Source organism: Rhea americana, unplaced genomic scaffold, assembly GCF_003343005.1.
Source record: "Rhea americana isolate MKP2758 unplaced genomic scaffold, rheAme1 scaffold_71, whole genome shotgun sequence".
Taxonomy (NCBI): Eukaryota; Metazoa; Chordata; class Aves; order Rheiformes; family Rheidae; genus Rhea; species Rhea americana.
Genome location: NW_028186879.1, coordinates 953,936 through 971,100, shown reverse-complemented (window position 1 = coordinate 971,100; position 17,165 = coordinate 953,936). Strand labels below are relative to the sequence as shown.

At 36.4% G+C, this 17,165-nt stretch overlaps 1 protein-coding gene across 1 annotated transcript in view; it reads left to right on the top strand.

The window, feature by feature from the left end:
* PAN3 (poly(A) specific ribonuclease subunit PAN3) overlaps positions 1 to 17,165 on the top strand; it is an 82,206-nt gene that overhangs the window by 58,400 nt on the left and 6,641 nt on the right. The window contains exons 16-20 of the mRNA XM_085321789.1: positions 5,862 to 6,027; positions 6,435 to 6,522; positions 12,538 to 12,677; positions 13,511 to 13,640; positions 16,660 to 16,724. Coding sequence (XP_085177915.1) covers positions 5,862 to 6,027; positions 6,435 to 6,522; positions 12,538 to 12,677; positions 13,511 to 13,640; positions 16,660 to 16,724 — 589 coding nt within the window. The remainder of the gene's footprint in view (positions 1 to 5,861; positions 6,028 to 6,434; positions 6,523 to 12,537; positions 12,678 to 13,510; positions 13,641 to 16,659; positions 16,725 to 17,165) is intronic.

Here is a 17,165-nt window from a genome sequence, read left to right as displayed (position 1 = left end):
TGTCCTCTGACCTGACTATTACCACTCAATAACAGATGTCTGGCTATAGTTAAGCAAATCAAGGAAACTATTGACTTGTTGTTGAACAGCAGTAAATAGAAAATTGATTTTTAGGGTATTAAGAAAAGAGTAAGCAATAAAATGGAAGAAACATGAATCTATGATGCATGTGAATCCTGAATGCCATCTGCAGTTCTGGTCCCCCTTCCCACTCTCAAAGGGTACAGAAGAAGAGCAAAGAAGTTGAGAGGAGATGACAGGGTTGATCAAAGACACGGGTCAACTTCTTTATGAAGAACAGCAAAGTGGAATAGGGTTCCTTATACTTTTAAATATTGTGGAGGATATATGCTGTGGTAAAAAAATAACTGGAATGTAATAGATATCAGAAAAATCATCACTGATAAAGAGAAGATGAATAAGCAAGAATTGCTTACTATCAGGTAGTAGACTTTCTAGCCAGGTAGCAGGTTCAAAACTAATGAAAAGATATTTAAACCATGCAACTTTGTTGCAAGTTGTTAAGAATCCTTAAGGTTTAGTTGGGTTCAGGAGGAAAGTGAATACACTGGTGGAAGAGAAACACTTTGAAAACTGTTAAGCTACATAGTGCCTTTGCAATTAGGAACTCTGAGCTGCAGATCACTGTCAACTGGAAGAAAATTCTATTTGTTATGTGCTCTTAGGTATTTATTTCAGGCTACTCTTCTGATTTTTGTACATATGCCATTGACACAGGCTGGTGGACTATCTCTACCTTATATTTGACCTAATAAAAATTTTTTCTATAGATAGGTATAGTCTTTGAAACTGAAAATAGGATGCTTATTTTTCTTTAGCTAAAACAAAGTATTATTTAATTTAAATGAAGTGTTGTGACAGAACTGAAAGCGATGTTTAGGAAGAACACTCTTTCCTGCCTGTGGCACTTCTCCTAACCTTATTTTTCAGTCTTTTCATTAGATAAATTAGAAAACAGTCATGTGAAATTCACTAGTTTTGCCAAATCTTTCTGCAAATCGTTGCTCTGGCCTTCATTTTTTTTCTTTCTGTTTTGTGTTATTGTTGTTAACTGCTGCTTTTTAGTCTGGGCTGCAGTAGAAGGAGCAATTTAAAAGAGGAAAATAAGATTGCATACCTATAACTTGATTTCTCAGAATTGCCTGCCTTCACGGATCCTTTCTCCATCCCCTCACAGAGTTTCTTGGCCGTCTGCCTGCCTAGAGGAGACTCCCAAGAGAAGCAGGGGAATGGATGGAAGTTGGGTACTCTGCAGCATGAGGCCCAGATTAGTGCAGTTGCTTTTAAAGGTTTTAGGAGGCACAACACTGTGAACCTGATCAGTGAACTCAGAGAATTTGATTTCAGGTATGCAGCCTTATTTATGTTGAACACTGCAGTTGGCAACACTAGACTTTGACAGTTAAAAAGACAACGATTGTGGTTTACATAGCTGTCTTGCATGTCACTTTTTGGTGTCAATGTGGTCAGTCTCAGGTTTTTTCTTTTGACATGTTATTTACAGGCCCTATTGCAGAACTTCATCGAAGGGAATTGTTGTGAAAAAAAAATTAGTAGCTTGTGTTTGATTTTTATATTGAATACCTGTAAACTAATATCCTTGTTACTTCCTAATTCTATAGAATTTATTCCTTATGTTGTTCTTTATACAAAGAAATATGCTCTTCAGGCAGTACAGTGTGATAATCTGATGCTGTTTTGTCATATTTTACTGAATGTTCACAAGCTTTAAAAACTGGAATGCTGACTTTTAGTTTTTGACAGTTAAGTATTAGTCAGAATACATTTATTTCAGTAGTTTTTCTTTGATTTGCAGTCCTCATTTGTCAATACACTTTTATTTATATCAAGAGAGTGTAAATTTAACATTAAATTTATTGTTAGGGAGCTTTTGTTAGCTTTTCCCAACTTAATCAATTTCAAGTTAGTATAGCCAGTGTTAGTGCATGCATCTCTGCAGAAATGAATTTCTCTTTAATTTAGCAAGTTATCCCAAAAAGACCTGAAACAATTCTATAACAAATAGCATTCAAAATGGTTCAGTAACTAATTATATTGAACAATAAACACCACTCTAATTGCATATATTTTAAAACAATATCAGCTAGAAAAATCCTGTCAAGTTAATAATAGCTATCCACTGCTGCCAGTAAGGTTTTCTCTTTGGTCCTGATGAGTTTTCCTGATTGGAAGTCTTTTGGTCCATTTATTAAAGWAAGAATATTAATCGTAGTTTTCAGAAGCAATGATTCTGCTTTACAATAAATAATACTTCATAAGGAATATAGGCAAGTTTTACTGGACCTTATTTTCTTTTGGACACATCAGCAGTTGTGTTTATTGCACAAAAGTGGACTTCATTTTTGCATTTTTTTTATCATTCCCAGGTATTAAATGTTTTTTTAGAAAACTTCATTTCAAAATTAAACTGTGTTTTTAGACTGTCTTGGAGGAAGGAAAAGAGTATATGAACACTAAAAGTTGGTATAATGTTGTTCTTCTGTATCTAAAACTATTCTGAAAACAAGTACAGTAAATATATTAATTTCTTAATGAGTTCATGAAGCTAACTCCGAAATCTAGAAGTGTAGTGCTTTAGCATATACACTGTTTTGCTCATTTTGAGCTTTTTGAGCAAAACATATAACTAGGAATAATCCTAAAATACCTTTGCTTTTTTCCTTCAAAAAGTAGTGCTGCATTAGCAGCATTTCTTGTATATTGAAAACAGAGAAAGATAAAACTGAATGAAGCCCAGGTTTTCCTAGAGAAGTATGGAAGAAATAAGGCTACTCACATTTATCTGACTTTCAGTACTGCAGTTGAGCACCCAACAAATTCATGGTTTTGAACGTAAAAGGATTTACAGGCCTGATAGGTTCAATTAAGTGATCAGCTACATTGTTCATTTGGCTTCCCTCCCCCCCCTCCCCGCCCCCCTCCCTCCTGGCCTCCTCCTCGACAATCCCGAGCTCAGCTCTGCGTTTTCGAAAAGGACAAGAGAACGGGACGAGCCCCCTCCCCTCCTCCCCCTTCTTCCTCCTCCTCCCTGGCCTCCTCCTCCTCCTTCCCCCTAGAAATCTTTGGTGAGAATTGACTGTCTGTTACCATTTTCCAAGATAATCTTCCTCACTGAGCCCTTAAAGCAGGTCCTGCTACCATCTGCACCTTCCCATCCCTGAACTGTGCCCAGCCAAAACTTTGATTTCTTTTTTTTTTTTAAGGGGGAGGGGGGCAGGGAGAAATGGAGAAGGACATATGTTGCTCAGCTGCGAACCTTGGTGTAGAAAACTTCAAAAAAATGATGACAGTGAGCTTATTTTAATTTTACATGGAAAGTAATGGCTTGCCTATGTAAGAATTGCCATTCTGAAAACACTTTCAATCTTCTCCATCATTAGTAATGATGTGCTACATCTCAGAGGGATGCAAGTAGTGAAAAATGAGTCTGCCCTGCAATACAGATGGGAGAAGGGTAGCCTGAAATCCTGCATGCTGTGGCTTTGGAGTCAGCCTGTGATAGGAAGCCTCTTTCAAATCAAATACTATACATTTGAAATACCACTACTTGGAGTAAAGCAATTCTGATCATTTCCGTAACTTTTTCTTATATTGTGAAATTTTCTACAGTATTCAGCACCACTTCAAAAGTTTTACTTGGGTTTTTACCTGAACAGTGAGTGTCTGGATCCACCTCTTTGGGTGGCTGCTGCTCAAGTGCAAGGAGCTGGGTTGCAAAGCTCGCCCCGAGCGTCCGATGACCGTGCCTGTCTGTGGCAGGCCTCATAGCCCTTCACAGGACAGACTTCAATAATTACTTGTTTTAAGTAGATATACAAGAGGGCATTGCAAAACAAATTCTTCCAGTGTTTTCAACTGTGCCTGCAGCGCATAGGAAGGAAGGAGGGGTGCAGCTGACCAGCATGAAAGCAGCAGCCTAGATTCAGCTGTAGCCTCAAGCAAGCTTTTCTAGTAGTAATATAATGTTGCTACTTGGTTGAGACTTTCTGATTGAGAGAAAGGAGCAGTTGAATTCTGTGGTCTCTCTCAACTTTTCCACATGTGTTGAATGTTCTTTGCTTTTATCTGGAAATCAAAGGGCGTGTGCTATTCTTGTTAAATTTCATGTAGAGAAATAACCCCTAAGTTTTGGCTTTTTTTTTTTTTTCCTGTTGGAAATAAGAGCAACATTTCTGTTCTAGACAGAAATTTAGTTTGTATAGCTCTCTTACAGTGTCTGTATGTGGTCCTCCTAAACGTATCAGACATACTGTTATTTGCCAAGTAAAATGCATATTCTATAGCAAATAATAGCTATAGAAGGAGCTTTGATTAATAAAGGAGCCTATGTCTCCTCAGTCATTTTGTATAATCATAATTTTTATGCTAAAGAAGGGAGACTCATGAAGGAAAACTCTGTTAAATGAAATGACTGGTTTGATGGTTTGTGGGAAATGATTTGCATAATGACTCATCAAGAGGCCAGGAAAAAAAAGGAAGAATATCTCATTATCTTCAGCCATCAGTAGACATGCCAAGGTTATTGCTGTTTAAAGGAGGTAGCATCCTGACTGTTAGAATCTAAACCAAAGCACCTTAAACCAGCAAAATGAACTAAAATTAAAAAATAAACAGCAGTGAAAGTCAAGAACATCCCCAGCCCATCACCATAAAGTCAGTAACATTTCTAACAAAAATTGCTTCAGTAGTGTATTTTAGTTCTTAATGTACACACAGAGATAGATAAAAAGATATATAAAAAATACATATTTTTTAGTAAGTGTCTGAAAATGTCAATATGCTTCTGCAGGGTGGGGAGGAGAAACAAATGTTTGGAAAGGAATGCAGTCTGTTCACAATTGAATTAGATGTCTATGTGATTGCACTGAATAGAGATGATATGTTACTGGTCCCAAATTTAGCTGCATTACTACTGAGTCTGCCTTATGAAGTGTCTAACATTTTCTTTTAAAATTAAGATGCAGTACCTTCTGGGTATACTCTCTCCTCCCTCCTTCAGCTTTGTGCCACATAAACAGTAGCAACTTGTTAAATACATTTTAGAAAACATTATTTTTACTATACCTTACTTTTCTCATATCCAACTTAGTGTTACTCAGGAATAGTTTGCAATGTAGAGTTTGAATGTTGCTTTATAAAGAATTAGTTTTACTTTTTGAAAAGAGAACTGTAATTCCATTTGGAAGTGATTTGATGCGTTGTGTTCCTGTAGCCCGTGAAACACGGATCTAGCGGTGATGGTTTGTCAGCGAGCTGGATCACAGCAGAACATACATTCTGTTCAGTGATACTTAGGCACAAAATCTTCTATTCTGATTTACCATGAAGTTTGAAATTAGCTTGTTACTTTTTCTTCTTTGTTTTATTAGAGGATATAGAATGTTAATTTTTATGCCTTTCTAGCATAAAGGAGGCAAAACAGGATCTGTTGCAGATACATTGTGGTTATGATACCTGCTCATTGTTTTAGAATACTTGCATTTTTGCTTCTGGAGTGTCTGCATATTTTGGTGCACTACCACCCACTTTCTCTAATTTTTAACCCGTGCCCTTTTGTAATGAATATTCAACCTAAATTTAAAAATCAATCTAGGTTTTCTGAATGTGAGAGTGAAAAACAATAATAATGCCTAAAGGATTGTCAGTGTTGTATTATCATCTTTCCATGATAAGAATATGTCTTTCTGTGACCATTGATTTAGGTTCATTCAATAGGATTGAATGAAATGAGTATATCAGCTAATTGTGTAGTTCAAAACATACTAACTTTAATTGTACATAGTAGCCTTTAGTTGATGCTTATAATGTTTTGCCTCTAGGTCAGCATGATGGACCTCTGCCACGGCAGCATGCTGGATTGCTTCCAGAGTCTCTGATATGGGCATATATCGTGCAGCTCAGCTCTGCGTTACGGACTATTCACACAGCAGGACTGGCCTGCCGAGTTATGGATCCCACAAAGATTCTAGTAACTGGCAAAACAAGGTAAGAAGAGCGTTATTTTTAGGTCCTTCTCTGTGATCGGTGTTCATTGTAGCTGTTGTCCGTGCACTATTGTTAGGGAAACAACAAAGTTTAACTAGAAAGTTCTTTGAATTTAACTGGCATGCTAAAATGTTTGAGTTCTGTTAAACACAGTTCAGAAGGACATGTGTGTTATCTTCAAAATCCTTTTTGGATTTGCTACTGCCAATTTAGAAATGTTGAATTATTTCCAAACTGAGGGCTGTCACATTACATCACTTAGTAAAATTAATATGTTCTCCTTCACAGTAGTTTGCTAAGTACTAAAATGACTTCTTGTAGTAATAAAGCATTTGATATTAAAAATATTGGAGAAAGAATCAAGTAACCAACAAGATTACACTTCTTTTTCCACCTTGTTCCTAAAGGTTACGAGTTAATTGTGTTGGAATCTTTGATGTTTTAACATTTGACAACAGTCAGAATAATCCGCTGGCATTAATGGCTCAGTTTCAGGTAAGACAACAGAGCGTTGTTAGATTGGTGACTTGGGGTGAGGAGTACAGAAAACCAATACGATTCCTTTTAAAAGACTGGACTATAGTTTAATTAAAATATGTATATATTTGTAAATAACTGTTTTTCTGTCCTGGTTTGGTTTTTGTTCCTCCATGCTTTGAGTTTGTTTGTAATTTATAAATGTGAAAGCTGATTTTGCTGTCTTCTACTTCTGAAATTTCAGCGAACTTACAGAACAAATTATATTAGGAGTTAGCAAACTTGAATGAGAAGTGATAGAAATCACAGATTTCTTTCCTAAAGGAAGAGGAAAAAAGTCTTAGTAATAGAGATATTGGATTTGATAGGTACATGATAATATCACAAAATTGGGTTCACATTTGCAATGAACAGAATTTGAGATCAATCAGTTTTTACTCTGCCTTCTTTGTTATTTTAACATGAATAACTGAGCAATAAATGCCTCTTCAGAGGATTAAGAAATATGTTAAATAACTGCATTTAAGCCTTCTTCACTCCTAAAAGTATCTAGTGTATCTTTTAGCTTTCTAGTTTTTCTCTGCTCTCCTAGTGTTCTCTGGACTGTGGATTCTGCATAACTTCTGAATTAAGAAGGACCCCTTTAGAGTTGACAAACTGTCTCAGTCATCTGGAGTATCACTGTGTGTAAGAGTGCCTCTCTCCCTCGCTTCCCCTCAGGGTGAAGTATACTGCTTCAGCAGTCCTCACATACCGTGTCAGAAATGGGAGTGAAACCCCACAGCAGGGAATTGGATTTAATTTATTTTCATTAATTGAGCTTATTCACTGAGAAAATTGCTCATTCAGATTCTGCTAGTAATAAATGAAATGTTTGAACTTTGGCCAGGCAGAAACTAGCTTATTCAAGACCTCATCCCAGAATGCAGCAACTTTTTTTTTTCCTTTTTTCTTTTTTTTTTTTTTCACAGAAAGCAATTTTCAGTGTACTTTGAGTAGTGCATCAAAGAATGTTTCCCCGTCCCCCAGCTAGATATCAGTGCAGAGGGCTTTTTGGTAATCACTTAGTGGAGAGCAGCTAAGAGCTCATAGGGATAGATGTGAGGGATTCTGTTCCTAAAAATTTAATGAGATTTTTTATTCCAGCTGTCAAAAGCATTTAACACCGTAACAACCTAACACCTGATGTTACTAAGAGAGTTGCTTGCCTGATTTTTGGCTTATGTAGTGGCTTTGTTTGCATGATCTATRCTTTGTTAATATCTAAATTGTTCAAGTCTGTTACTGCTAAACCAGAAGTGTAACCAGAAAAGGTGTAGAGTGTAGAAAATATAAGCTGGAGTCCAAAACTTTCATCCTACCTCTTTTTGCCACCACCTCTGAAAGAGCTGGGCTTTCACAATCCATTTTGTTCCTACAGAGATTCTAGACTGTGTTCGTTCCTTGAAATTCAGGAGGTGTTTATCATACTCCACCTCTGTTTGCCCTAGCCAGATAAAATCACACAGTAACAGCTGCTGCTTGTCCTTTTTCCTCTTGATCCATGACCCAGTTCCTGAATTCCTCTGGGACTCCTGTGACTGTTAAAAATGTGGGTTATCTTTTGGTTTACTGCCCACCTAATATGCATTTCCTTGTTGCCGTCCTCAGTGGATGAGGGTATTTTTGCTAGTGTTTGTCACTTTCTGGCTATTTCCCATAGTTAATATAGATAGGAAAGAATTTGACCAGAACAGAGATTAAGAAGGGGCAATGCAGAAGGAATACAATTGTTCTTTACAGGCTATTTTTCAGAAACTGTTATACACATTAATTTATTAGAATCATGTTAGAGTTAAATAAAGGCATCAATAAGGGAAGCTTACAAAAAAAGTGAAGTATGAATGACCACTTGCATTAAAAACAAGATGGTTAAACCTGTAACCAAAATCTCAAAAATCCATAAGTTGTATCAGTCAGTTACTAGACGGAGGGTAAAATTGTAAGTGGTGATGCAGAAAGGTTTAATAAATATTTCTGTATTTGGAATGAAATGAAGATGAATATTCTCCATATGAAGAGAGAATAGTTTTATTGATTTAATGAGGGATGTAAGACTGTATTTGCTCAAAGTAAATATTTTTAATTCTATAAGCCAAGATAACTTTCACATACACAACCTCCAAATTCAAAGAAACTGACTGAAGATGTATCTGAAGTGTTAATGCTGATTTTAAAAAAATCATAACAAAAAAAGCTAGGAACTTGGAGGGATTYCCAAGTGCAATTCTAGTTCTTAAAAAGAATAAGTCAATCCACAGAGTTGTAGACTGCTTGATTTGRTAGTCATTCAAGCAAAGCAGTGAAACAGTTCATTCTGAGCTCTAACAAGACAAGCTAAGCAAAAATGCCAGTTTCAAAGATTTTATGGAAATTGGATTTAGTCAAAAATAAGATTTGTTTGACTAGCTTGTGCTGGCTGATAACTCCAGCTGTATAAAATACTTGGATATCTCCAGGGCATCTGATTTCGTACCACAGGTGTCTCAATATTAAAAGATGCGCATCTTACATAAGTGTGCGTGTGTATGTTACATACATACACAGAAGGGAGGGAGGGTTAGTTCAGTTAATTTTGAAATTGTTCACTGACACTAAAATTTATGTGGTAATGGGGAGACATTAATGAAGAGGGCTGTTTCTGAAGGTGTCTCCAACAGATTGGGATTTAGTCTAATACCATTCAGTGTCTCTGTCAGCAACGTAGATGATCATAAAATCTTTACTAGTAATGCTTTCAGGAGATAAGAATATTTTTATACAGGCTACAGTTATTGTGAATTGAATTGCTAATTAAATGGTTATTAGTTGAATTCAAGGTATGTCTTTTGAACAAAAAAAGCAGCCTTTACTTAAAAGGTGGAAAGTTTTTCTTCGAAGTTGTGAATTAACGTAGTATAACTTAGTGGTCACTGTCAATGATTACCATAGCAAAAGTCCTCTGCAAGTCTGCAGCAAAAGGAATTAATGTGATCTGTAAATACATGGACTGCACAGCATAAGGGGCAAGCAGGGAAGTGATTGTACCTGATGTACTACTGCAGGAAGACTGTATCTGCTTCTTGTGTCCCCACTTGAAGAAGGATTAGTAGTTCTTATGTGCTTTCTTTAAAATTTTCCTAGAAGCAGGAAGAACTGAACCTATTCAAGTTATCAAAGGGGAGGTAATACGTGTATTTGCTTCCTTTAAAAAAAAAAGACCATCTACGTCAGCTCCTAGGAAGTTCTGTACCCTGGTGCATGGATAGAGTTGGATGGTGGATGACAGTTGGAACCTTCCTAAAATAGGCATTTGATGCCATAAATCGTGAAGTCCATTGCTCTATTTTATTGGACACAAAAAGAATATCTGCATATCTTTTTCAACTGTAACACTTTAAAGATTGGACAAATAATTTTATTGTAATAACACTTCATTTCTGGGTTTTAACCCTCAGTGAAGAGTGAGGTACCTCTAGAGAGCAGTTCAGCTAGCTTAAAATCTGAACTGCCTTCTAGAATACAGAAATCTTAAATTGATCAGACAGACACCTTACCAAATCAATTCAACTAAGTTCCTAAAATTAGGTGGGATGTATCCAAGCCATTAAGTTGTTAAGTCAAACAGTGACTATAACTTGAATTATGTGTTTGAGGCTGCACTGATGTGTTGTATCTTCTCTGACAGCTATTTTATTGAATTTACCTTGAGGGTGTGTGTGTTGGTGGGGAGGAGTTGCAAATTGAATACTCAAAATTGGCAAAAGCCTGAATAAGAATAGCCTGGCTGATATTAATGTATATCTTTCTCATAAACTTTTTAAAATCTAATGCAATCTATACTATAAAAGCACTTCTTTTAAAGAAAGACTACTTTTCCATGGAGAATTGCCTCAAGTTGTATATTTTGGGTGTCTAAATTAGAGCTGTGTGGTGATAGAGGATTTATATAGATTACCTCTGTATCTATAATCAAAAGTTGGAATAAGTTCAATGTGAAGTAGGAGACTGCAGAAACAAAGATCTTATGTTTAACAAAAATACATGTCTTCTAAGTCTTTTTTTTGGGGGGGGGAGGGGGAGAAAAAAAAACTAAAAATCAACAAAAAAGGCATTGCGTTCCATGTTGCAGATGTCTTCTTACAGATGTCTCATCAGCAAGATTCCTCTATTTTGTTCTACAGCAGTGTCCTCTACTGCTCGAGCTGACTGTGCTTGGTAGCAGAAGCAAATAGGTTTCTGCCTAACTGGGGGTTGTTGGCCTGTTTYGTTTCTCTGCCATATGGCAAAGAAACACTCATACTTGGAAATTCTCCTGTAGCAAAAACTGATCTTTCTGTCTCCTTCCCCTCTACCATTACTGTTTTTATCCAGTGTTCCACATCCATTTTTCACTACTTTGTCCTGTATTTTATGGCATGTTCCATATTTTTAACTTCTATTATTATGTTCCTTATTCATTTTTAGTTTCACTGCTTAATCATACTTCAGCCATTGATATGGAAATAGCAGGGGTGCTGAGAGACCTGGAAACATTTTCTTTACTCAGTGCCTCAACATCTGGGAGATGTGGCTGTAGGGAATGCTCTGCTCAGCCACTGCAGCTGAGGGAGGTAGCAAGCGTAGCTGCTTCTGTGGGTGGAACAGCGCTGAGGGAAATGCAGTGTGTTCCCCATGAGTGCAGTCATCTTTGCTTTAGCTGCCAAATTCTAAACAAAATCTAATGTTAGTGTTGCTGAATTTTTGGCCTTTCTTACAGAAGTGGCAAAAGGTGCATTCCTGGTACCAGAGTGCTCTTTCTCTCTGCTGAATAGTGTATCCTTTCTCCAGAACATGGAGATGATAGGCATTCCTGATAAATGGTAGTATTGCCCCTCCTCTTCCCACCTCCCCCACCATTTGCAAAAATATTTCATTGCCTTAGAAAAAAGCTAGGAAAATACTAAATTGGCATCTTCGGACTGAGCTTAAGATTCAGCTAAAGCAGACATCCCACGTGGAAAACTGGTTTAAGGTTTGGCCAAGTTGTACGCAGCTGGAAGACTTTATGTAGAAAGAATCAGGCAGCTTTAACTATAAATGTTAATGTCTGTTAATAAATTACGTGCCTGTTGTCAGAGGTAGGCTTTAAAATTTGATACAGCTTTTAGTAATTTCTGGTAGTTGTTTAAGTTTTAAACATTAAAATCAGAGTTGACTGAATCAGCTATATTTTTAAGGAAAATGTTTTGTGATGCTAAAAATTTCTGCACAAGATGCAATGCTGCTACATGTTTCAGGCCTGAAAGCCTGATTATTTCAGGCAGTTAGTTCATTTTTTTTCACCCTGGCCATTAGACATGAAAACATTGGAGGTAAAAGTCACTATCTAGCTTTTGGAAAACTTAAATTCGTAGCCTTTGGAAGTCAATAGCAAGCACCGATTTCACAATTCAGCTATAAGTAGCGTCTCATCTAAAGGAATCATGCTGTTAGGTGTTCTGACAATAAACAGTGTGAGTAACTCAATCATTTTTTTTGAAAATTGTTCTTAATTCTTTCCCTTAGCTTCACTAGAAAAAAATTACTTTACTAGAAAAAAAATCCAATAGATTTTCTGATTTAACAAATAACTCTGGACACATTGTTCCACATGTCATATTGAGAAAACTTGCACTATTTACTGCCAACGTCTTGATTTCTCAGGGGGTGAGCATGCAAATGATTAGAACTTGTTTTCAGRACTTCTGCTCACTGTAAGAATTCTCCTTGGGGCTGTCTTTAAACTAAAAACAGGTACATTTTAATCATCTAAAACTAAATATAGTACCTAGAAATTTGTAGTYAGGACAGATTCTCTTCTGTACATATTAATTACTTTAATTGTTGTATCAGTCTGTATGTTTTGAGTAGCACTCTAGTTGCTAAGATTCTTCTAAGGGTTACTGMAGTGTTACCTTTTTTTTTTAATGCCATCTAGTACCACAGGTAATTTTACTTGCATTCTGAATCTTATCTCTGTGTTTTCCCTGCTAGCAAGCAGATCTGATCTCTCTGGGGAAAGTTGTGTTGGCTTTGGCTTGCAATTCTTTATCAGGAATTCAGAGAGAGAATTTGCAGAAAGCGATGGAACTGGTGACAATCAACTATTCCTCTGATCTGAAGAATCTGATTTTGTAAGTTTGATACTACACSTTTGCTGTTACGTTTTATAAAAAGCCTCTCATAAATGATTGTGTTTTAAAATACAGATGAAAATGTCCAGAGAATATTTTCAGGCACAAATAAGATTAGCGGTTTAATTACTGTCATTGAATTGTCTGCACAGTCAACGAATTGTTAAACGTTTTTGTATAATGTGTATTTTTATGGTTAACCTAAGTGTTGTTAAAGCTTTTAATATGAATTTATTAATATTCAACTTAAAACAACAGAAAACCAAAATGTGCCATCAACATTTCAAGTTGTCTTCAATACTAGAATTTTATTGCCTCTTACCTGCCAYAGCAATATGCTGGTCTTTCATCTGACAGTTTTGGAAGACAGACAAAAATAATACTCTGCTTTTTCAGACCAGAAGGTTCAGTGCTAGTTTTTTTGTGTGTTATTTTCTGTGGTTTTAAAACCATAGAAAATGGTTGCAGCTTATGAGGGAAAAGTAGAAATTTATCTCCTTCCTCATTTCAAAAACCATTGTTTCACAATCTGAATCTTCTTATCTTCTTTGCTTTGGGTATGGTCTTGCTCTTTGAGTGGGGTGAACTAAGCAGTGCTATGAAAGTACACACGTAGCTTTTTGAATGCTTTAATGTAAATAACTGACTGGAAGTATGTAAGTAAGCTAACTCAGAAGTKTTTTGATATTTAATTTTCTCTTTAAAAAATGTACTTGTCAGTTTGTGTGTTAAGTAGGCATCAGGGTCAAATAGTTATAAAATCATAATTGGATGAACTCTGTGGCATTTACAGCAAGTTCAAGTAACCTTTTGGCGGGGGGTTATTTTGGCAGGTATTTGCTGACTGACCAAAACAGGCTTCGCAGTGTAAATGATATCATGCCTATGATTGGTGCGCGGTTCTATACTCAATTGGATGCCGCTCAGATGCGAAACGATGTTATAGAGGAAGACCTTGCAAAGGTAAATTATTTAGTAAATCCTACAGGAAAATGTACAGCTGTAGCAACGCTGACTATACCTTAAACTAGAGGTTTTCTTCACTTCCATCCRTTTTCCCTCCCCACCCCCAGTTTGTTCAGCAATCCAAGCAATCTGCCTGCAGAGTTAAGAACTCTGAGCTCAAGATAACCAAATTTGTAAAAACTCCAAGAACTTCTACTTTTAGACTGTGACTAGACTGTACTTATCCAGGGCTTTAACTGAAATGGCATCTTCGTGTCCAAACAAACAGCAGTCTTGGGGAAAAGATCATCTTCATAGAATTGTTAAAAAGCAGTATTCTGAGTAAGTAATGCTATGTATCTCATCATACACTAGAACGTAGTTTGTACCGGAGGTTATTCCCCCGGCAAATACTGCTTTTGAAATCTTGGATAGGATTGTGTTCTGATATCCCTTTCTTTATCTCATACTGTTTCTTTTCCAAATGAATGCTAAATAAYGGAGGTAAAGGTTGTTGTCATCCTCATTTGCCCTGAAATCTGCCCATCTTGCTGTGTGTGTCTGGTTAATCTATAAAATTCAGTCAAGGGATCAAGTGTCAGCTACAAAGGAAATAGTATTTCGTACTGTGTGCRTGTGTATATTTACTTAYTTATTTTCAACAGAGAAAGGGTTGAGTTTTACCTTGTCTGCTCCRTTGATCAGAAGTCATTGATTACAAGATTTTTGTAAYGATTGAGATACATGGCAGGACGTCRTATTGCTGAAGGTTTATGCAGGATAGGGAATTCASGTTTTCAGGGTGTATTAAACTCCTTTGACTTTTTTCCCTAAATACCTGCATTGGAAACTTTTGCAAAGAGCCAATAGACTGATTGTCAGAATTCTGGTGGACTGGCTTTTTTTAGTTTCTGTGGCAGTGGCTTGTTGAGCAACTATTTCTCCTTCCTTAGTGAGAGGATATCAAAATCTGTCAGAAGCGAAGTGCTGCAGAAGAGAGGATAGTGTCTCCTTTGGATGCAGATCTCCCTAGATAGGAGATGCTCTTTGTAGCAAAGTAAAACACTACAGCTTCTCTGAAGGTGTTCAGGATCATTTCATGCCAAGATCACTCGATGCCCTTGGCAGGTAGACCCTTTCACGTGATCAAAATGGAGGTTGTACTTTAATCAGCATTGAGTAGTCTGCTTTTTCAGTCAGGTGTTGATAGCARCTGCTATCAGCAGAGCAGAGCAGCTACGAGTACAGGTTGTTGCATAGCCCCAGCAGTTGTTTACCTGGAAGTGATAAATAATAGTCGCTAATTAGCTGTTGTATTATAACTTGTTTGTACTGCCATATCCTTAGTAACATCAGAACTGCAATATAAGCTGAGTGTATCTAGCCTGGTATCTTATCTTCGTTATTGCCTTAAAGCAGATGCTTAGGGAGTAGCATTAGAACAGTGTTAGCATGTGTGATATTTTCCCATATATTCTCTCAGCATCCAAGAAATTCTTCACAGCTTAAGAACTTCTGAAGCTGGAAGTGGTTTGTATGTAGGTAGTAAMTTGGTATTCTTTTGAAGCCATGGATATTTGTCACTCCCATACCCCTTAAGCCACTCTACAGGAGAGTTTCCAGCSATCCTGCAGAAGGACCTCCTGGAAGCTGTAGAGCCAGTGTTGTTACTCAGTACTCTTGTCACCATTGACCRGGAATCTGCAAGGCAGTAGTATTCACAGATGTGTTTTTGGTTTCTGTGTATTTGGCCACATACCAAAAAATATTTGGAGGTTTGCATGCTGTATAGACAGACCTGTGCTAGCTGACTAAAGTAAGAGTCCCTCCTGTCAGTCCCCAGCTGTAGCTGCCATTAAAGTACAAGTGTGTGAGATTTTTTTGTGTTTTTTTTATTATTTTTAAGACTGAGAATAAGAATCTTGCAACCCCATATGTTGTCCGAGGCCAAGCTATTATCACCTTGACCTATTTTATTTGCCCAACTGCGCACAATAATCTACTTCAGACTGAACTCATTTGAAATCAATATGATCATGCATGGAGTGAGATGCAGCTTAGCGTGAATAGCTGAGCCATGGGAGAAAATAAGTAATAGCRTGAGAGAATTTTATTTTTCATGTCAGTTTTGAGCAGCTTTTACTTAAATTAAAGATTAATCCACCTTGCCAAGTAATCTAGGATAAAAGATAAATTCTTTTTACTATATCCTAAGTAATCAGGAAAAATGTACAAAATCAATTTTTCAATTGCATATATAAGCATCCATGATTTTAATGTTCTATCTCTTGCATGAGTTCTTTCAGGTTATTCTGAAATTCTTTCAGATTATTTCAGATTATTATTGTTGGAATCAGAATTTATATTGCTCCAAGATAAAACAAAACAAAAACAAAATCTGCCTTACCATAGAGCTAATTCATTTTTGATAAACTTTTGTTTCAAACTGATACTTGGAATCAACTGTAATTCCAATTTCAGTCTGGTATTGTTGTTGAACAATATTTACTAATAACAGCTTGTAAAACATTTTTAAATAAAAGTTGGAAGAACAGGTAATCAAGAGAAGAGGGAACAAGAAGTAAGCTGTTATGCTTCATATATATATATATRTRTATGTRTRTRTATATATATATATGTGGATATAAAATCTGTAAATGTAAATAGTATATTATTCTTGCTAACCTTACTGTATTTTAGCATACTTGTAAGTATACARTGGCAAGAGAGACTGGACTTATGTTTCCACATAGAAATAGAACTGTCCGATGCAGTTCCTGCTGAGACAGCAAGCTGTGTTCTGTTGTCTCCACATTGTAATTTGGATGTGAAGTGCTTAAGATTAGTATTTGACTACTAATACACAGAGTAAAGCATTTGATCTTTTTCTCAAAATGTATACTAACTTCATAGGATAAATCCCAGTAATTCATTGTGCTTTACTGGCATTCCTACTATATAGCTGTTCCTTATAAGTGTCTTAATTTTATCTTTCATTTAGAAACTTCAACTAATAACTCATTTTTTTCTTTTCTAGGAGGTGCAAAATGGAAGGTTGTTTAGGCTTCTAGCAAAATTGGGAACAATCAATGAGAGGCCAGAGTAAGAAATACTTGTTTTCATAGTGTAGTATGTAAGATTCAGTTTGTAATACAGGGTTTCTTCTACTATAAATTTAAGATCAACAGTTTCCCCATCTGTATCTCTGAAGAAAAGAGTATTTAAAACCCCTTGACACAATGAGATAAGCAACTTTCGTCAAAATACTAAATTGAGGAAGAGAAGGATGCAAATAGATATGCCACAGTTGCTTCCATTATTTAGTATGGATTCTCTTAGTGGTTTGCTGTGAATGAAAACAGTTAGTTTTTGAGGCAGTCAGTAGCCTTCTGTAACTGTAACAAATGGCACAGGTACTTGTTTTAAGCTACTTAATTATCAGCTTGTTGTTTATCAACTGCTGTAAAACAGCTTGGTGTTCATGGCCTGGTTTCCACCCTGTTCAACAGACTTGGGTTAAAACACAGCTGTGTTTTTGATGCT